The following is a 23,062-nucleotide window of genomic DNA, read 5'->3' as shown; positions in this document are numbered from 1 at the left end:
TCCTCAAAGTGTCCCACCGTAGTTTATTTTCATAGTTTTTCTCTTTGTGGCCTAGCCACTCGTGTGAAAAAGTAAAATAGAATAAATACTCCCTCCGTCCCGGAATGATAGTCATTTTTGCTATTTTTGGTGACTCAAAATGTTAGTCACATTTTCTTTTTTCAAATACTATTAATATTTTTTTGTTTACCGAAATTCTCTCCCATTTGCAAAAATATTTGTGCAAATTTAACTTTCCCATGTAAATTTTACTTTCCCATGTACTTTAATTACTTTCTCTCTCTACTTTTTCCATACCCAATGCAAATTTATTTTTTCAATATACCTTTGCTACTTCTCATTTATGTTTATTAATTCTCGTGATTTTCTACCAAAAGTGACTATCAATCGGGAACGGAGGGAGTAATAAACATCCGCCTTCACTAGTATCACCTACCTTTTTTAGATGACCTTGGTAATGGTTAACCCCTAGCGCATAGCTCCTATTGGTTTAGCAAATATATAGGATGAAAAATGTACCATTACATGTATAATAGGTGACAAGTGGTAAGTATTTTGGAGAAAATATTCAACCTATAGGATGGTAAAAAGTACCATTAGATGCATAATATTACACAAAAAGTACTATTCAGACAATTTATACTTTAATATTATGTTATATATGTATAATGGTACATTATAATGTACCACCATATAGTCAAGTTTTTTCCAAAATTTTTCCAAATGTACATTTTTGTCCTCTACATATAGGAGCTATGCACTAAGAGTCTAAGATGCACTATCATCTCAACGTGTCTTTTAATTATAGCCAAGTAAATTTAGTTGTCAATGTGTGATGTTATGGATCCATAATCCATGGTTGTCAAAGTGGGCTAGCTCCACATCATCTTAGATCTATAATCCATTAATCCATACTATTTACTTGACATGTCAAGTGGACCATGATATCATGAGACATTAGCTAATTCATCTTTTGATTCTTCCATTCTTTTAAATTGCTAAATATACCGACTAATAATCTAATACTTCCTCCGTTATTTATTAGTTGACACGGTTTGACTTTTACACTATTTACACACTATACTTTGACTCGATTTTGTGATTTATATATATAATAAAACATAGTCATGTGGGATCTTAGCTTGTATGAATCGTCTCGATGCGTATTTCATTAATATCCATTTTTTATAATATTACATTGTAGATAATATGAGATATAATCATTGAAAACATGCGTTGGCAAACGTGATAATTGAAACGTGTCAACTAATAAAATACGGAGGAAGTATGAAAGTAAAGGCCTGTTTTGTTCAGCTTAATTTCAATTCAGTTTAGTTCAGTTCAGGTCCGATCAGTTCAGTTCATTTCCTAATTTCTTTCTCTCATAAACAATTCATTTGCATCTCTATTCAGTTAAGTTCAACTCCAATCAGTTTAGTTCAGTTCAGTTATTTTCTGTATATCGAAACAAGCCCTAAGTACTACTTATAGTATGCTAATAAAAAAACAAAATAGGATTTAAAAAAATTGAAATGGCTTGATTTAAAAAAGTGAAATTTATCATTCTAAACTCATCTTTTTATATATTATTGTAGACATATGTTCCATCTTGTTATCTCTCTCCTATGGCCTCGTTCATTTCACCTTATTTTTGCTGAACTGAAATTATTTTTAGTGAAATAAAATTATATTTGCTGAACTTAAATTAATTTAACTGAACTTAAATTATTTTTGCTGAGCTGAAATTATTTTTACTGATTTTCTATTATAATTCTTCTTAAAGATTACTGAATTTTATTGAACTGGACTTATTTTTACTAAACCGAATTACTGAACTATTGAGCTGAACTTATTTTTACTGAATTGAAATTATTTTTACTTAATATTATTTTTTTAAGGTGAATTGAATAGGGCCTATATCCCTTAATATTTATGCTACGTATTAATTACTATTTCCTCCGTATTTTATAACTTTACTTTATTTCTTTATGCGCGAAGTTTTAAGAGAAATAATACAAAGTAATAAAATATGAAGGAAGTGGGGTTGGTGAAAAAATAAACCATGATTATTGGAAGGAGAGAGGATTTGAAAGTATAAAAGTATAATAGTAGTCCACTAGAAGAGAAGAAATTAGTAAAATATGAAGAGAAGAAATTAGTAAAATATTATAAAAGATTTCCAAAAAAGAAAATGAAGCAAATAATTTAATACGGCTGCAAAATAAAGTGAAGCAAGTAATAAAATATGGAGGGACGGAGTATCGTAAGTACTGTGTAATTAGTTTGTTTTCAATATATAATCCGAAATCCCCAATTGTGTTCAAGTGTTATCTAGCTTTTCCCCATGCAGACAATCAAGCCATGTGCATAACGTAGCAATTGCCCATAGGTCCATTGACATTTACTAATTTATCCCTTCAATAATTATTGTATATTTCATCGCATTAGATTGGGTCATAATCGTGTCATAAATTTTTTGAAAACGAATTGTGTTTAAATCCATGCTTTGAAAATGGTATACATTAGATTGAACAATATTTAAGTAGTTGGAAAGTTGATCATCCACATTTTAGGTTACACAAAATTGATAAGATAGACAATGAACCAATATACTATTGTAACCATTTTCAACATACACAATCAAGTAATGTGCTACCTAATTCATTTCCACACACACACATACACAAAAATTTAAAAAACAAAACCAACATATATGTAAGCTTTTACTGTTTATACTATTATCAAAAAAATGAGTGACTTATCTACCAAAGGGAAGGGAGAAGATGGGGGACAAGGGTGGAAGGAAGTGCTTCATAATGTACTTGATACAAATGACCTTGAGATGTTCCTTACCAATATTAGGCACCACATTAATCAGTGAGTTCCGTTTCAATTTTTTTTTTTTTTTTTAATGATTACTTTATTCGATTCCTTACTTACACAAATTTTGTTTTTGTTTTTTTTTTTTTTCTTTTTAGTTATTATTATTATTATTATTATTATTATTATTATTTAATGATTTTTAAAAAATTTCTCGTTTACTATTCATGCTGAATTGTTGATTAAGTTGGATAGTTGATACTCGTAGTATATTGTTTTATTGAATATTATTCATTTATAGTATTTATGTAGTTTAGTTACTATGAAACTAATTATCTAATGTGTGTCATAGAATTGTGTACATTTTTTTCTTATAATGGAATTAGTACAGTAATTTTCAAATTGCGAAATATTTTGCTATATAATTAAATAAAGTACAAAGCACCTCTAACAAATTGTACAGAGTAATTGAGTAATTCATAGGGATTACTAAAGTGATACTCTGTAGTATTTTACCAAGCTAAATTTGATTTAATGGTAAGAATTATATACCTACTATTCAACTAAGGCCTTGTTTACTTCATTTTACAAAAATTATAATCACTAAAAAATAATTTTAGTTAAGTAAAAGTATGTTTAATTTAGCAAAAATTATTTCAGTTCAGTATATATAATTCCAGTTCGGTTAAAATTTGTAATTGTAAAAAAGAAATATAAAAGAGAATCAGGAAAAATAACTTTTGTTCAGCAAATATAATTTCTATTTAATAAAAATAATTTTAGTTTAGTAAAAATGAAGTGAAGTAATTAGTAAACAAGGTTAAGTTTAAAATTGAGAGTTCAATTATAACAATGAGCACTTTAAAGGCCTAGTTAGGACGCCTTTCATTCAAAATTAAACAAAAAACAACTATTACTTTTCTATTAAAACAAAAAACCAACTTCCCTTGTGGAATAGTGGTAAGAGAATGAAACCTCTGAAGTCTAGGCCAAGGATCAATATACAAGTATTAGATTAGCAAACAACATCGATTTTAATCGACAAATAGAACTAAAAAATAAACAAACAAAACAAAATATCTATTTTAATCATCACCTAAAACTTTATGCAGATTGTCCTACAATAATTAAATTAGGCTGAGTGGACGGAGGTTTCTATTTCAAAAATTTTCTCTTATATATGTAAATTATTTAATTTGATTGCTCAATGATAATGATTTTAATAAATAATGGGTATATAGGGTTGCAGTCGAAATGCCAAAAGTTGAACTTAAATTTGAACATCTATCAGTGGAAGGTGATGTACTTATTGGAGGTAGAGCTTTGCCAACTTTACTTTCTGCAACTATAAACTTTGTGGAGGTAAATACTTCAAAATTTTTCTACCCATTTTGCAGCCGATTATAGCTTCAACTTTCATGGTTTCAAAATTTTTTTCTTTCAGTTATACAAGTAATAGAATACCTAATTCCGTTGTTATTGTTCGTTGTAATATACTTCTTCTGTTTCACAATGATGTTCATGTTTGGAATCTTTGACTTTTTAATATGAGACAATCTTCTAAATTTCTCTTAATCTATAAGAACAAATATAGTCATGTGGGATTTAGTTTGATTCGTCTTGATGAGTAGATTATTAATATCTAACTTTTATAATTTTTGCTGGTGAGAGATTAAAGATATTTGCAGTCAAAGATGGGTCAAAACTTGCATTGATTTCCGTAAATAGGAACATTATTCTGAAACGGAGGAAGTAGTATTTAGAGCTTCAATCCCAAATTTTTTTTTTAAAAAATATTGAGTTTCAATCTACAATTTTCACCATTAATACTTCTTTTCTCTCTAAATAAAAATCTTATTTGTCTTTTACATACCTATATGTGAAGATAAAAGAAAAATGAAATATTAAGGTCCCTTTCATTAGAAGGTGAAAAATGTTAAGGTTTAATTTTTTTTTTTTTTTTTTTTTTTTTTTTTAAGAAAAGGTGAATATAATAAGTATTGTCATAAAATATCATAAATAACTGAGGTAGGTTTTTGTGTGAAACTACCATGCACGTATAAAAATGTTACTGGTATAATCAACTCCACTTGCAACACTTTATGTTTTAAAATACTTCGTACTACCTGTTAATGCCAAAAATCGCTAAAGAGACGACTTTTGGTTGGGATGCTGATAACTAGAATAAAAGGGGTTGCGAAATGTAAACAATGGAAATAAAAAGAAGAAAGACACGATATGGTGACGCGGAAAACCCCAATGAAGATGGGTAAAAACCACCCAAGGACGCCTTCGGCATCCAGGGGTCAAGGGCCGAGGGTGGCTATTTGTCCACCAATTCACTATGATACGAGATACGGGCGTTATAGCCATTATTGATACATACACAATGAGTGTTCTAGCGTCTAAGGCCATAGATAATAAGGAATTACATTAAACATAAAAACAAGAGATTAAGTATACATTAAGAATATTGAGAAGATATATGAACATTGAGCTGATCGTTGCAGCTTGTAGAACAATCGGATGAGACATGTTATTAGATCGTCGAACGGAGCCTCATGATATATATTTTGATGATGTATTTTGAAGTGTACTCTTTTGTGGTATTTTTATGCTTGGAATAAGCTGTGTATCATTTTCCTTTATGACTAATCGTTGCTCCCCTTTTATAGGCCTTTAAGTGGTTGAAAATTGGTTGAGGAAGATAAGGGTGACTTCCTTGATTCTAGGATGTAGTTGGTTGACTTCAAGACTTGCTCCCTTGAAGAATGTAGACTTGTTTAGGCTTCATATTCATGATAACAACCTCTTTGACTGGTTAAAGGATGGTAGAAATGCTCTCTTTATTTATAGGAACCACTAGTAACAACCTTGACTTGTTCCGTAGCTTTCTGGTGTCGCACTACGAGACGCGTCCTATTTCGACGTCAGGCGTCGGCGTCATCTTCTGACGTCATCTAACAGTGTCGCGTCAGAAGTCACTGGAGGTCATCGGAGGCCATTGTAGGTCGATGGAGGTCACTCTAGGTCGTCATACTTCACTATAGTCGTCGGGCGTCAAGTATTTACCTCCGTCGTCAGTAAGATGCGTCATTGACGTTACTTATTGCTTGGACATGGACATTAGTCTTCTTGGCATTCTCCATCTAATTCAACCTTGAACACCAAGACTCGGCTAACACTTGACCGTCTTGGTAATAGGACAAGCCTTTGGACTTCACTTTGTGTCGTGGGAATTATACCCATAACACTACCTTTGGCCATATTGTAGTCGATGATAAAAAATTTCATAATTGACTATCTCACGTGCATGTCATGTAACATACATTACATGAATTTAATTAATTAAAGTTAATTTAATTAATTTATTAACTATATATTAGTATATAGCATTTTTATATTAATATAAGAAAGTTTCTCATGAAAATTCGATTTTATAAGATAATCAATAATCAATCAAAAGACAAAATTAAGCAGACTCAAAGAAAGGGTGACCTCCCTCGCGAGAAAGGATTTTCCCACCACCATTTGTCGTGGTTTTGCTCCGGCTATAATGGCCGAAGACCTAATTGCTAAGTGCGCTAACCTAAATCTGGGGGAGGAAGATGGTGAAACCGTGGACTTTGAGACTGTGGACTCGTCCGAGAATGATGCTAGGGTTCTCATATGATTGTTGGAAGGCTTTTGACTGATAGAGGAGTAAATGTCAAAGCATTCAAACGAACAATTTCCCAATCTTGGGGAATAAAAGGGAAGGTTGTAATTAGGGCGATTGGTTCAAATCTCTTTATTTTCCAATTCTTCCATTGGAGAGATAAAGAGAAGGTGCTGCAAGGGCGGCCGACCAACCGTGGTGTTTCGAACAGAGCTTATTGATCCTTTACGAAATCAGGGGAGATGAACTGCCGAACGATGTGTTCTTGACCCACTCGCCATTTTGGGTTACATTTGAAAACCTCCCATTCAATTGCAGGTCGAAAGCCCATGTGCGAGCAATTGCTAATAAATTAGGCGAAATACCGGAGATTGAAGATGTCGTTTTGAGCATAGGAAAAAACAGAAAGATAAAGGTGCTGCTAGATGTTCGTATACCTTTTAGACGATTCATGAATACGAGGAACAGAGAAGGTGCGATTGTGAGAATTAATCTGAAATATGAAAGATTTTCGTTCTTTTGTTTATTGTGTGGTGTTATGGGACATATAATGAGAAAGACTGTGTTTCCGTACCGAAGGAAATGCAGAAGCAAGGCCTGGGGTGGGGCTCATGGCTGAAAGTGTCACCTAGAAGAGGTCGAAGGTCGGATGTTGTAGAGGTTCAAGAGTATAGTGCTGCAAAAAAGTTGTCTTTTGTTACCAAAGACTCGAATGTTATATCGCAGGGTGTGTTGAAGGTGACTGGGAAGGAAATGGTGGAGAAGAGGCAGAGGAAGGATGTGGTTGGGTATGAAACAGAACATGGCAGGGGGATGGTGAAAGAAGGGACATGGGTACTGATTGAGGAGGAGGGGGAATCTACTAAGGTTCTGTTACCTATAGTAGAGTTGGGGAGGGAGATAAGTGAGGATCATATGGAAGTGGAGAGTGGGGATGATATTGATAGTTCTAATGAAAATGTCCCTGCTTTTAATATTAGGGTGTCTACTGCTATGAAGACACAACTTAGTAAGGTTAAAAAGAAAGTGAGGGTGCATAAGAGTGACTCAGTTGAAGGGGAATGTGCAAACTCTTTGGTGACGCGGCCTGGTAATAAAAGAAAAGACATGGAAAGGAGGACTTGCAAGAAGGGTATTACTAGAAGGATATGGGGATGAGAGCAAAAAAATCTGATTTGTCGATGGACTTGCTTTTGGCGAGTCAAGTAGCGGAGGTTGGTAATTCCCAACCCCACAAAGAGCAATGAAAATGTTAGCCTGGAACTGTTATGGCCTTGGCAACCCATTGACAGTTAAAGCTCTCCAAGATTGGTGTTGGAGAGATAGGTCAAATGTGGTGTTTGTCTCGGAAACTAAAATTGATGACAAGCGCTTGGAGTTAGTTAGGAATATATGTGGTTATGTGAATGAAATCTGTCTAAGTAGTTTAGGGAGGTCAGGAGGTCTTGGGTTGTGGTGGAAGGACATCAATTTGAAGATTCGATCTTTTTCTTCTCATCATATTTATGCTGAGGTATTGGATAGTGGGAATGTACCGGTTTGGAGGTTGGTTGGGATTTATGGTTAACCGAAGGCTGCAAATAAATATCTTACTATGGAATTGATGAGAAAAATAAAAGTGGAGTCGAGTCATCCAATATTGATGTTCGGGGATTTCAATGAGATACTTAGGATGCATGAAAAGGTGGGCGAAGTGGTAAGGAGAGAGAGCCATCCGAATTGATGCTTTTCGTGAGGCTAGCTCTAGATGAATGTGAGTGTAAGGATCTTGGATTCAAAGGGAATTTTTATACTTGGCAACGAGGAACTTCGGAAGACACTTTGGTTCGTGAGCACCTTGATAGATATATTGCTTGTGAAAAAGGTGGTATTCTATGTTTTCATATTCGGAGGTAATCCATCTTCCCCTTTGCCATTTAGATCATGCGACTATTTTATTAAAATTTGGTGATAAGGAAGTTAGTAGAAAGAATGACAAGCTGTTTTGGTTTGAAGCATTGTGGTTGTCAAATGCGGAGTGTGGTAATGTAGTAGAATAGCTAGAGTGGCTAAGAGTTTAACCTCTTGGGCCAAAAATACCTTTGGTGTTTTGAAGGAAAAAAAAAGCAAAGAGTAAATTGAAGGAGGTTCAAGGGAGTAGACTTGATGGGGGTAGGCTGAAGCTATGTAACGAAATTGCAAATGAGATTGATCTATGAGGAGCTTCATCGTTTAGAGGAGCGATACTGGTATTCCCGAGCTAGATCAAATGAATTGCGAGACGAACATAACAATACAAGTACTTTCATCATAAAGCAAGCTAGAGAAGGAAAAAGAATACTATTGCAAGGTTGTTTGATGATGCGGGTGAGTGGAAGAGTTCGAATGAGGGGATCGATTCGGTCATCTCACAGTACTTTGGGACGCTATTTGCAACTGAATCTCCAAGTGAGTTTGATGAGGCTCTAGCAGGTATTGAGGCAATGGTCACTGATGATATGGGAAGAGTTCTCGACATTGAGCCGACGAGTGAACAAATTTGGGTGGCGTTGTTCCAAATGCATCCAAATAAGGCGCCGGGGCCAGATGCAATGCATGCTCTTTTCTTTCAAAAATTTTAGGGGACCCTTGGCGATGACATTATCTCTTTTGTCAAAGCTTGGTGGCGTGGAGAGGTAGATCTAACTGAGGTAAACCGAACCTATATTGTTTTAATTCCGAAATGTGATGATCTTAAAAGAATGACTGAGTTTAGGCCTATTAGTTCATGTAATGTGCTTCACAAAATTATATCAAACCCTTGCTAATAAACTAAAGCCTATTCTTAGTAATATTATTTCGAGAAATCAAAGTGCTTTTGTCCCGAAATGATTAATCATAGATAATGCCCTTATTGCTTTTGAGATCTTTCATTCGATGAAAATTAAGGGTGAGGGTAAAGATGGTACGGTGGCCCTTAAGCTAGATATGAGTAAAGCGCATGACAGGGTGGAGTGGTCTTTTTAGGAAAATGTCATGTTGAGGATGGGCTTTCGGGAAACATGGATTGGTAGGGTTATGAATTGTTTGTCGAGTGTCTCCTTTTCCTACAAGTGTAATGGTGCAATTTTTGTCTCCCTTATCCCATCACGGGGTCTTCGACAAGGGGATCCTATCTCCCCGTATTAGTTTTTTATTTGTGGTGAGGCTTTTTTGAGACTGATTACTAAGGCGGCATCGGAGGGAATTATTCATAGTGCTCGTGTTTGTAGAAGGGCACCAATGGTCTCATATTTGTTTTTTTTGTAGATGATAGTATTTTATTTGCTAAAGCTACTTTGCATAAATGGTCAAATATTGTAGATATATTATCAGTAAATATGAGAGAGCTTCCAGACAAAAAGTTAATCTATGCAAGACATAATTGGCTTTTAGCAAATGTGTTAGTCGAGAGAGAAGAAATGAGAGACTTTGGGGGTTCGTGAAGTAGACAAACATGAGAAGTATTTGGGCTTGCCGACTATTATTGGAAAATCAAAAAAGGTTGTGTTCACTTGTCTCAAGGAGCATATCTGGAAAAAAACTTCAAGGTTGGAAGGAGAAGTTGTTGTCTTGCCCGGGTAAGGAGGTGCTAATTAAGGCAGTATCTCAAGCAATCCCAACTTATATGATGAGTATTTTTAGGATTCCAGATCGTTTAATCGATGAAATGCATTTCGTTTTTGCAAAATTCTGGTGAGGGTCCACTGGTACGGAGAGGAAAATGCACTAGTACCAATGGGAGTCTTTATGTCTCCCAAAATCCATGGGTGGTTTGGGATTTAGGGATATGAAGTGTTTTAACCAAGCACTTCTTTCTAAACAGAGATGGATATTGTGCAATGATACCTCTTCTATTTCGCATCAGATTTTGAAGGCAAGATACTTTAAGAATTCGGATTTCATTGGGGAAGCTATGGGACATAACCCAAGCTATAGTTGGAGAAGTATTTGGGGGGCGAAGGCTTTGCTCTTAGAAGGGTTGAAATGGAGAGTGGGCAATGGCGCAATGATCAGTGTTTGGGATGAGTCATGGCTGCCGGGAGATGGAAACCATCGTGTGCCTACACTGAGGGACAATAGCAACATGAGCATGCATGTCTGTGACTTAATTGATTTAGATAATGGTTGCTGGAATCATGAGGTGATTGGAGCAAGTTTTAATGAGGTGTACGGTAAGGCTATTTTAAATATCCCTTTGCCGATTAACTGGGATAGTGATAGATGTTAGTGGTGGCCGACCTCTGATGGTGTCTTCTCGGTTCCTTTGCATATTTGCTTGGTAGACTTGGGCACATGAGAAATTGGGAACTGTATCATGGGGCAGGTGAGAGTAATCTCTGGAAAGTGGTATGGAAGTTGAATGGTCCACCTAAATTGAGTCACTTTATATGGCGTGCTTGTAAGGGTCCTTTGGGTGTGATGGAAGTGTTATACCAGAGACATATAAGGGACTCTAAGAGGTAGGGTGTGTGGAGGGGATGAAGAGACTATACTACATTCTATCTTCAAATGTAAGCATAGCCTCGATATCTGGGCGCATAGCCATTTACGGGATGTGCTTGCTGATGCTCCTTTCTCTTCCTTCCGTGACTTATTTGTGTGGGTGGCGAGTAAACTTGATAGGCCTCAGCTCCGGGTGTTCTCCTCCTTGGCGTAGGCTGCTTGGCATAGCAGAAACAAAGTGATATTTAGGGATGGGGAAGTTGTTGTCTCTCTGAGTGCAAATTATGAGGTATATAATACCAAAGTGCGTGAGACCATTTTGAATGATGTTGGTGTGCCTTCAGGGACGAGTTGGGTGCCTCCTGCTTCTCGAAGTGTCAAGGTGAATGTTAACGCTGCTGTTTTTGGTGATGAAGGGGTTGGCTTAGGTGCGGTAATAAGAGACAACAATGACATGTTGCTTGTGACTGCTATGAAGCGTTTGAGCTGCTGCTGGGTGCCGGCGATGGCTGAAGCAGTTGCTGCTTTTTTTGGGCTCGTGGTGGCGAGTAGCTTGGGGTATCATGACGTAGTTTTGGAGTGTGATGCGGTTAATGTGGTTCGTGCAATTAGACAACAACAGGAAGGAGCTGGTCCTATAATCATCTTTTTCGAGGATATTATTAGAGTTAGTAAGTCTTTTAATAGCTTCAATTGTGTTCATAATAAGAGATCGAGTAATACGGTTTCTCACTTAGTAGCAAGGTGGGAAATTAATGTCAACTCGGCTCGCATATGTACTAACTCTTTTCCCAAAGTTTCCAAGCTTTGGCGGACCTCGATTTGATTAATTAATTAGCTCGGTTCTGTTGTTAAAAAAAAATCAATAATCAATACTATATATTAAAGTAATCACCAGGTTTTATTCTAGAATTACACGTGTCAAGTTTAGATTATAAAATTTCCCGCCATTTTTTTTCTGGCCTTAAAAAATAATAAGATAATTGATTGGAAAGAAAAATAGAGTATACACAACCTAAATAATAGAACAATAACAACAACTTTAAAAAAATAAAAAAAAAATTAATATATACATAATCTATAAGCAAATACAAACTTATAATAGTATATAAATACAATTTTTTTCTTGTGAATATCCGAGCATTGCTCCGGCAAAGAACTAGTATATATATACATGTACATGTACATGTATATATATACATGTGTATATATACATATATATATATACATATATTTATATATATACATACATATATACTAAAAGACACACCAACATTGACACATGTCATCTCCTGGTGTGTTCTTAATTAAATTCTTTTTTTTTCAAAAAAAAAGTCAATTAATTAAGGAAATAAATCATTTACAAAAATAATATTTTTTTTATACATATTCCACATAACCATATTGTAATTATTAAATTTAAATATTTCACAAATCTTTCCACAAAAAAAGTTGGACAACTATAAACCAAAAATCAAAATTTTAAAATAATTTGTGACCTATCTTACAATAAGAAAAAATATTGCTCTTATTTTTTGCCTACTTTTGTTGTAGCTGTATATTAGAAGCTACAATTAAATATTGCAAATATCAAATTAACATATCACATACTTTTATAATTCTCGACTAATTTATCTCGACTAATTTATGATTAAAAAGTTCTCAATCAATTATCTATAACTATACACAATTGTTGATCATCGTGCATGATACGGGATCTAACCTAGTTTAACAAGAAAGTCGTAATGGTTGATTATATATGACTATAATTGTTATTAGGGTTTGCTCAATTAACAATGTCAAAATTTTGTGAATAGAGTGTGTGATATGTATAAAAAGCTATAAATATTGTAGGATAAGAAAATGATGATATAATAAAATGGATAAATTAAAAAAAAAATAAAAAAAAATAAAAAAAAATATGCAACAAGTTGAGAACGAACACTTTTGAAACAACCTAGCTTACAAACTCTAAGATCATTATGAGACAAATCAAAATGTAGTATAATATAAATTTTGAAGTTTTTTATTTGTATTTTTTTTAAATTGATAGGTTTCTTATGGAAGTAGAGATATTCTTGTCAAAATAAATTGTGTTATTTTTGTATTTCTTGCCAATTTTGATTTTGAAGTTTAGTTACGTTGATGGCAGGCAATTCTCAAGAAAGTACGATTGCCCCCTTCTCAAAAGCAGAAAGTGAAGATCCTCCACGATGTCAATGGCATTATTAAACCCTCTCGGTATAAATCATCAAATAGTCACAATCTCATTCTTTGAATCTTCTCCTTCCTATTGTGTTATTCTAAAAAGTGTATAGTATGTGCGTGCTTAATGTCTTAGAAGTTCAATAGCTTGACTTACAATTTTGCAAGCACACATCTTAATCCAAAAAAAATATTTGATCTTATATTAGTTAAATTAAACTTTATTAGGAAAATATTTATTGTGATTAACCTAATACGATTTCACATAATTGGTTTTTTATATTAGTAAATCATATAGGCAAATTTTTTATAGGATTTTTGTGAAAAACTACCCTTAATATACAACTTTTTGTGATAAGCTACCTTTAAAAAAATTGTTGCAAACGACTACCTCTTTAAAGAAAAAAAAATGTTGTAAGGGACTACCACTTGTCGGAATTTGGCCGTTGACTCACTTTTCCGACGTTGACTACTCACGTGCCGGTCACGTGACCTTAAAAAAAAATTCTTTTTTTCTATGCATGCACCACCAGCATTGCCCCCATCTTCACCACCGCCCCACCACCACAACACCTCAACCCACCTCAAAACTCCCTTACAACCGCCCTCACGCACCCAAAACCAACCCAACCCCACTTGAAACCGCCTCCACCCCGTCGAATCCAACACAAGCCCTCGATTGCTCCGCAATTCCGCAACCCTCAAATAACAACATCAAAAACTTCCTCAATTGAGGAAAGAAAGGGGAGGGTTCTGGTTAGTTTTTGAGGGGGTCGAAGGAAGGTAGGCGAGATTTCAAGGGTGAGATATGCGTGGGTGGGATGAAATTTGACCGGAAATTGATAATTTATTTGAGAGGTGGCAAAAAATCAAGAATCGAGGGAAAGGGGAGGGTTTTGAGGTGTTCGGAGGAAATGATGAGCAGTAAAGGGAGGTTTGCAAGGAAGGGCTGCTGGATTTAATGGAAGTGGGGGTAGGGAGGAGAGTGGCCGGAAATCTATAATATGTTTGAGGGCTGCAAGAAGGGGTAAGGAGGGCTAGGGAAAAGGAGCATTGTAGGGGGTGGGGGATGGTCAGAAATTGGAAAAGGGAGGCGGAGGGGCAACAAGCGCGGCAGTTGGCAACTGTGTAGGGGTAGCCGGAAACTGGACAAGGGAGGGGGAGGTGACGGCGAGGGGATAGGGGTGGTCGAAAACTAGAAAAGGGAGAAGGAGGATGGGTGGGGGTGGTCGAAAACGGGAAAAGGCCGCCACATGGTCTAGTCAACGTCGGAAAAGTGAGTCAATGACCAGATTCCGGCAAGTGATAGTCCCTTACAACATTTTTAGTTAAAGAGGTAGTTTTTTACAAAAAGTTGTATATAAAAGTTAGTTTTCACATAAAATCCTTTTTGAAATTAGTAGTGCAAAAATCATATTGTTATACTCCGACCTCCGTAATAATTTTTAGAAATTAAGGATGTATTAACATAAACACAAGTTACATGAATGGATTAATTTAGAATCTATCTTAGATGTATATAAATTGATGCAATTTTTTATTCGATGTGCACATTGTTAGGATGACATTACTCTTGGGGCCTCCAAGTTCAGGAAAAACAACATTTCTTTTAGCTCTTGCCGGAATGCTTGACCAAAGTGATTTAAAGGTGATTTAATCTTATTATATTGGTGCTAATCGGCTTGAATAGTGATAACAATAACGAGAACGAACAATAATATATACTTCCTATGTTCTTTTTTACTTGACCTGTTTCTTTTATCACGCTTGTCAATGCAAAATTTTAACGATGAATAGCTTTAATTCTCCACAAATAAAAAATATAAAAGTTATACATTATGACAGTATTTATTGAGACGAATTAAAAAAGATCCAACATGAATATGTTTTTCCTTTCATATTATTCACAAAAGACGGTTAAAAGAGGGTTGGTGAATAGTGTAAAAGTCAAAGCGGGTCAAGTAAAAAAAGCACGGAGGAAGTACAAAATATGGTAACTCCTCCATTTTTTTAAAATACATCACTTTCTAAAAAAAGAAGTTTTAATTTTGAGGCATTACTTTCTTTTAAGTTAGGAAAATTTGACAATTACCACCTTCTGTTATGTCCATTTTAGCAATTATCACCTTTTATTTTTTTTTTTTTTGAAAATTACCACCTTCAATTTTCAAAAATATCAAAAGTTACCACCTTCTTGCCCCCCAACTACCACGTGACGTCATTTTAGGCCCATTCTTTCCTTTTCCTCCCTATTTCCCTCACATTTCTCATTCCTATTTGGATTCTCATCCCTCCTTTCACTTTTTTCCCCCCAAACCACCAATAATTGTTCATCAATTTTGATTTGGAGGAGTGAATTGAAGTGTTTTTGATTGTTTGGGGGGAAAAAAGTGAAAGGAGGGATGAGAATTGAGTTAGGAATGAGAAATGTGAGGGAAATAGGGAGGAATGAGAAAGAATGGGCCCAAAATGACGTCACGTGGTAGTTGGGGGGCAAGAAGGTGGTAACTTTTGATGTTTTTGAAAATAGAAGGTGGTAATTTTCAAAAAAAAAAAATAGAAGGTGGTAATTGCTAAAATGGACATAACAGAAGGTGATAATTGTCAAAATTTCCTTTAAGTTAATTAAAAAAGTCTCTCTAATTCTCTCCTATTACATGGGAATAGGTAACGGGAAATATAACATATTGTGGCCACGAACTAAACGAATTTGTTCCTAAGAGGACTTGTGCATATGTTAGTCAAAATGATCTTCACCATGGATTGATGACAGTAAGAGAAACGTTAGACTTTTCCGGACAATGCTTAGGAGTATGGACTATATATAAGCTTATGGAAGAACTACTATTGAATCAAGAAGAACAACGAGTAATGACGCCCGATCCTAAGATTGATGATGCATTGATGAAAGGTGTGGCGGCTACCAAAGGCCATGAAGCATCCCTTGTAGTTGTCACTGAATATTTGCTCAAGGTCGGTGATCATCTTTTTAGTTGATAATTAGTATACTAGCCTTTTATAAACAAGTTTAACATTGTGATAGTTAGACTTGACATACAGATACTAGGCTTGGATAATTGCGCTAATACCATTGTGGGTGATAATATGAGAAGAGGTATTTCGGGTGGTGAAAAGAAGCGTCTTACCATTGGTAATATATTTCATTTAAATAGAAAAAAGACATTTTCAAATATTACCTTCGTTTCCAGTTATTTGTAACAAGTGAATATTTTATGTCGCACAAATAATATTCCTTTGTTGCAAATAAGAAACAGAGGCAGTATATATGTAACGTCAACCTATGACCTTTTGTATGATTTTCATTATTATGTAGGTGAAATGTTGGCGGGACCAGCAAAAGTATTATTAATGGATGAGATATCAACCGGATTAGATAGCTCAACGGCTTTTCGAATATGCAAGTATATAAGTGAAATGGTTCATATAATGGACATGACAGTAGTCATCTCTTTGTTGCAACCTAGTCCTGAATTATTTGAACTTTTTGATGATGTTATTCTCCTCTCGGATGGCCAAATAGTCTACCAAGGGCCGCGTCACCATGTCCTTGATTTCTTTGAATATGTTGGCTTCAAATGCCCTAAAAGGAAAGGAGTGGCAGATTTTCTTCAAGAAGTTACATCGAAAAAAGACCAACAACAATATTGGTCTAAGGATCAACCATATAGATATATTCCAGTTTCCGAACTAGTTGAAGCTTTCCAATCATTCCATGTAGGGGAAGAGTTATCATCGAGCCTTAAGATACTATACCAAAGATCTAATGCTCACCCTTTAGCCTTGGTAAAAGAAAAGTATGGTATCTCAAATAAAGAACTTATTAAGGCATGTTTTTCGAGAGAATGGTTGCTAATGAAGCGAAATGTAATCCTCTACATATTTAAAAATGTCCAAGTTATGATTATGGCTTTGGCTACAATGAGTGCGTTCTATAGGACAAAAATGCACCACGAAACTGTGGCCGATGGTGAGAAATATATAGGAGCTATATTTTTCAGTCTTACAAATATTGTGTTGAATGGAATGGCCGAAAGTACTCTAACAATTTTGGGACTTTCGGTGTTTTATAAACAAAGAGATTTATTGTTTTACCCTGCTTGGGCTTATGGGCTACCTGTTTGGATCCTTAGTATCCCTGCTTCCTTCATTGAATCCGGATTATGGACTATTCTTACCTATTATACCATTGGTTATGCTCCGGATGCCACTAGGTAAGTCCTCGCTATTTATTGAGTCGTGTTCATCTTATTATGTGTACATTAGAAAACTCATATGAAATTATGCGCGTTAGTTTTATCAATCATTATTTTCCTATTTGTTTTGTGACCAATCTCACTAAAACTTATATGAAAATTATTGTGATTTGTTATTAGGTTTTTCTGCCAATGGCTTGCTTTCTTTTGTATCCATCAAATGGCTTTATCAATCTTCAGATTTCTTAGTGCTTTGGGGAGAACACTAGTAATTGCTAACATATTTGGCACGATTGTACTGATATTTGCTTTCGTCCTTAGTGGGTTTGTCATTGCAAAAGGTATGCTTTGAACTTACTAAATGATAGCTAATAAAAATTCAATGGTAAAGTCCTTATTTTGATGTTAATATTATGGTTTTAATCATTTTAATTCTCACAAAATATGGATATTTCCACACATATAGGGGATGTTGGTCGATGGATGATATGGGCTTACTACCTTTCACCTATGATGTATGGACAACAAGCTTTAGTCAGTAACGAATTTCTTGACAACAGATGGAGTAATGTAAGTTTGTGATCTCTCCTAAGTCCTATCTATACTTCCCTCACTTTGAAATCCATGTCTAATAATGTTTCGGTTGCTAAAATTGTTTGTATTGTTATAGCCTAATACAGATCCTAGGATTAATGGAACTATTGGTAATGTCATTCTTGCATCAAGAGGCCTTTCGAATCATCAATATTGGTTTTGGATAAGTATTGGAGCATTGCTTGGGTTTACTCTTATCAACAACATTTTATACATACTATCGTTAACATTCTTAAATCGTACGTGATTCATTTCTCTCTTTTCATTAGGCCTTAAAAATCACAAATTATTTGACAACGTACGTATGTGATTTTTTTTTTTTTTCATGCATGTTATTTTATTTTCAGCTTTTAGTGATTCAAAAGCCTTAGTTGAAGATGAAGATAAAGGCCAAAAGAAAAATGATGAGGAACTTCAAAGCACAAATTACGTCGTATTAGGTCATTCATCAAGATGTACCAAAGGAATGTATTTGCCTTTCCAGCCTCTTTCATTAACATTCAACTGCATCAACTATTATGTGGATGTCCCAACTGTAAATCTCTCATCTTCCAAACATTTACTTTTGTGCAGTTTTTTTTTTTTTTTTTTTTTTTTTTTTTTTTTTTTTTTTTTTTAAGTGCAAAGCTTTCAAAAATAAAAACTTGTTTAATCTCTATTGATTTTGAGTGTCATGGTTAATAGAATTTTTAAGCTTTCAAAAGGAAAAGTTGTACAATTGTGATAGCCTTAATATAGGTGCTTTAATTCATTTGTATATATGGTAAAAGCAATAATGAAAAAATATGTGATGAAATTATTTTCATGTGAAAGAAGGTCATTAAAATTTTGAAATTTTCACTCTAGGAAATGAAAGGTCAAGGTTATGATGAAAAGTATCGATTGCAACTATTACAAGATGTGAGTGGTGCTTTTCGCCCTGGAGTATTGACCGCGCTATTGGGTATAACTGGTGCCGGAAAAACAACACTATTAGATGTGTTGGCTGGAAAAAAGACTAGCGGATATATTGAAGGTAGCATCACTATATCAGGTTATCCTAAGAATCAAGAGACATTTGCAAGGATATGTGGTTATTGTGAACAAAACGACATCCATTCACCATGTACAACTGTTTATGAATCTCTTTTATTCTCTGCTTGGCTCCGTCTTCCTTCAAATATTGATGCTAAAACAAGACAGGTTTGTTGCATACATTTGATTTTGATCTTTACATAGGTAGTTCGTGTGCACAACATTATTAGATTAAATAAAAGTGAATCGTCGGAATCCAGCCAAAGGTTCCTCCTAACAACCTAAATGAGATATAAGGACCTTTTTACCACATTTTTCATAGAAGTCGACCACTTAAAAATAAAAAAAAATAAATAAATAAATAAAAAAAAAAAAAAAAAAAACTTTCTAACAAATTTTTCTTGTTTTCATTGTTCTCAAACAATAGATGTTTATTGAAGAAGTAATGAAATTAGTTGAGCTTGAACCACTAAAGGATGCTATTGTTGGCCTTCCAAGGATAAGTGGGCTTTCAACCGAACAAAGAAAGAGACTAACCATTGCAGTAGAGCTAGTTGCAAACCCATCGATTATGTTCATGGATGAGCCAACTTCCGGACTTGATGCAAGAGCTGCTGCTATTGTCATGCGTACAATGAGAAATGTTGTAAACAATGGTAGAACTGTTGTATGTACCATTCATCAACCGAGCATAGATATATTTGAGGCTTTTGACGAGGTAGAATTTAATATGCATGTTATGATATTATATCATGTTCTCTTTATTTCTTAATGATTGAAAATGATTCAAATTCAGTTCATTGTGTTTTGCACTTTATTTGCAGCTTCTATTGATGAAGAGAGGAGGGCGTCTCATATATGCTGGACCTCTTGGAGACCACTCTTCAAAGCTCATTGAATATTTTGAGGTAGGTGATAGATTAGATTGTTAAAAAAAAAAAAATAAAAAAAAAAATTGCAACATATATACATCTAGACTTTCTCATTATTGTTTACTTTTGTTCATATGTAACAAAATTATTGGTCACATTTAGTGAAACAAAACACTTAACAAATGGTCTCTTACATTGAAGGGAATCCCTGGGGTTCCAAAGATCAAAGATGGTTACAATCCTGCTACGTGGATGCTTGACATTACAAGTCCTCAAGCCGAGTCTCAAATGGGTTTGGACTTTGCCGAAATTTATGTCAACTCTCATCTTTATCGGTATGTAATTAATTAGTTTTTCGTATAAATATAGGATTACATGGCATAATCACAGGTTTCGATCTTTATAATCAAAATTTTTGTTTCATCTTTTTTTGTAACTTTACTACTCGCAATTAATTACTCGTATATATGTTCGTGAAATGCATTTATGGTAGGAGTAATCAAGAAATAATCAGTGAGCTGAATAATCCTTCGCCAAATGACAAGGATCTTCAATTCCCAACCAAATACTCACAGCCATTCAGTGTTCAATTTAAAGCATGCTTTTGGAAACAATACAAATCGTATTGGAAGAATCCACCTTATAATGCTGTTCGATTTTTCATTACAACACTTATTGGAGCTCTTCTTGGCGTTATATTCTGGAACAAGGGAAGTAAATTGTAAGTATTGGTTATATTGCTTTATAATTAGGATTATATTAATTTGATCATAGCAATGTATGCTTAATCACTTTAACCAAAATTCAACATGAGAAAAATGTTATTTATTGCATTTTGCACATTAAGCTAAAGAAGTTGTTCATTATCGAATATTAATCTAGAGTAATTATTGTGGTTAATCATCATGTACTACTCCGCTTTCTACACTATTCAAATTCATGTAATGTACTTTGACTAATATAAAAACAAAGTGATGTTTATTTCACCTTTGTTTCTACATACTATTGAAACATTTGATTGTACCAAGTACAAATATCTTGATGAAGCCGTCGCACCCTCGAACATAGATTCACCCGGCCTCAATCCAATAGTTAGCTAACTTATTATTACTAATAAGGCCTTAAGTTGTCAATTATATGCATCATGCATGTAACATTTGACAAATATCATCTATTAGTGGATCAGAATAGTTTTCACTATAATAAAACTTTTCATAGACTTGTTAGTTTAAGTTTCATATGTTTTCATAAGCCAAGTGAAATATGTATAGTGCGTAGTACGTGCCTATAAAATTGCAATTGTGAAATTGTTAGATATTTTATATTTTCTAGATCATTATGTCAATCAACTAGTTAAAAAATTTGTCAACAGATCCAAACAACAAGATTTGATGAACTTGTTTGGGATAATGTTCTCTACAATACTTTTCCTCGGAGGGACTAGCGCTTTGAATGTTCAAGCTGTGGTTGCGAGTGAGAGAGCTATTTTTTACCGTGAGAAAGAAGCTAGAATGTACTCAGCTCTACCTTTCGCACTAGCTCAAGTATGTACTCTTTTATCTCAATATTCTACTTTTTTTTTTTTTTTTTTTTTTTTTTTTTTGAGGAATTGTACAAGTATTTTAACTGAGGAAATTAAAGAGCTAACATTTTAAGCGTGCGAAAATGTGGTAGATTTAATTATTCAATTCCAATATGATTTTCATGCATGCAGCTAGCTATAGAGGCAATCTACATTGCAATTGTGAATCTTGTCTATTGTCTACTCCTTTACTCTATGATCGGATTTGAGTGGACGATTGGGAAATTCTTTTACTTCTACTACTACATCTTTATGTGCTTTACGTACTACACAATGTTCGGGATGATGCTTGTTGCATTGACACCGCGACAAGAAATTTCAGCCATTTTCTTGACATTATTTGTCACCTTATGGAATCTATTTGCTGGTTTTTTCCTTCCTAGAACGGTATGTTTTCTCTTCTTAAGAATTTACTCAATTACAATACAAAAGAAACCACTGATCTACTTAATACGCATACTGAAACATCAAACAGTATTTCTAAGCAAATAAAGTATATATACCTGATGATATAAAATAAGTCAATCATGGACTGCGTAATCATTAAAACAGTGTACGTGGTAGTCATATTTCAAACGACCACTATAAAATTGAGGACGAAGGTTGTAAATTATACTTAACATTGCATTTTGCAGCTAATTCCAATATGGTGGAGGTGGTTTTATTGGGCTTCACCCGTTTCATGGACAATGTACGGTTTGTTGACATCGCAAATTGGTGACAAAAACAATTTAGTTGAAATACCTGAAGTGGGTAATGTGCCCTTGAATCTTCTTCTAAAAGAAATGTTGGGTTATGAGTATCATTTCTTACCCTTTGTTGCTGTTGCTCATATTGGTTGGGTTCTCCTCTTTTCCTTCGTTTTTGCCTTTGGCATCAAGTTCCTCAACTTTCAGCAAAGATGATTCAATTCATATTCTATACTATGCATGTAAAAAAACAATATGAATGAACTTTATTTATAGGGAGAACATTGCCTTTAATTTCTATTCATATTCTTATGTATTCATGGATTTTTGGCATGTACTGATCTTTGCGATTTCAAGCCTCAATCAAACTTACTCATTTCTTATCCACCCCAACTCATTTAAGCTAATAGGGTTATATTAGTCCCTTGTTGTATGTAACAAAAGTGATCAGATTAATGCAATAAACGAAACAAAATAAATACAGATTTACCTATATAATTATAATTCCTATTAGTGCATGTAGCGCATGCAGCTAAGTTCCTGGGCGACAAGAGGGTAGTGTGCGTTTTATGAGGACCGTTCCTGACATTTTATGGACCCCAGGCAAAATCATAAATAAGGGCCATTAGAAAAAAAAAAAAAAAAAAAAATTCTAAAATAATATAACATATACTTTGTATCTAGTAAGGAGTACAAAATATACAATATATTGCATACGTACTCCATGTACGGGTACTACAGTAAATAAGAACAATGTTTCATTGTAACTTTATAGTATGATCTACTGCTATACTACGTAGTATACTTTAAGAGTATCAACAACCCAAATATTCTTCAATTACAAAGATTTAAAATAAAGTTAAATACTTGATCATAAGTTTGTGAATTTAAAAGTTAAAACTAGAGTATCTAAATTAAACAGTATTCCCCAATATTTATCCATGGATAAAAATAGAGAAAGAAGAGAGAAA

The 23,062-nt window shown here is 34.3% G+C and overlaps 1 protein-coding gene across 1 annotated transcript; it reads left to right on the top strand.

The window, feature by feature from the left end:
- Positions 1 to 2,749: 2,749 nt before the first annotated feature.
- Positions 2,750 to 22,307, top strand: LOC145617053 (ABC transporter G family member 39-like). The gene is made up of 19 exons (XM_081671752.1): positions 2,750 to 2,877; positions 4,062 to 4,182; positions 13,074 to 13,162; positions 14,687 to 14,774; positions 15,794 to 16,099; positions 16,187 to 16,277; positions 16,461 to 17,358; positions 17,581 to 17,681; positions 17,807 to 17,910; positions 18,011 to 18,173; positions 18,282 to 18,469; positions 18,781 to 19,116; positions 19,376 to 19,666; positions 19,773 to 19,856; positions 20,022 to 20,155; positions 20,314 to 20,541; positions 21,193 to 21,364; positions 21,535 to 21,789; positions 22,038 to 22,307. The coding sequence occupies exons 1-19, from the start codon at positions 2,750 to 2,752 to the stop codon at positions 22,305 to 22,307; spliced, it is 4,047 nt and encodes a 1,348-aa protein (XP_081527878.1).
- The last annotated feature ends 755 nt before the right edge of the window (positions 22,308 to 23,062 follow it).

The sequence above is a fragment of the Chenopodium album genome, chromosome 26 (genome assembly GCF_948465745.1).
Source record: "Chenopodium album chromosome 26, dcCheAlbu1.1, whole genome shotgun sequence".
NCBI lineage: Eukaryota > Viridiplantae > Streptophyta > Magnoliopsida > Caryophyllales > Amaranthaceae > Chenopodium > Chenopodium album.
Note: the sequence above shows the minus strand (reverse complement) of the source record. Positions and strands in the feature narration are given on the sequence as shown.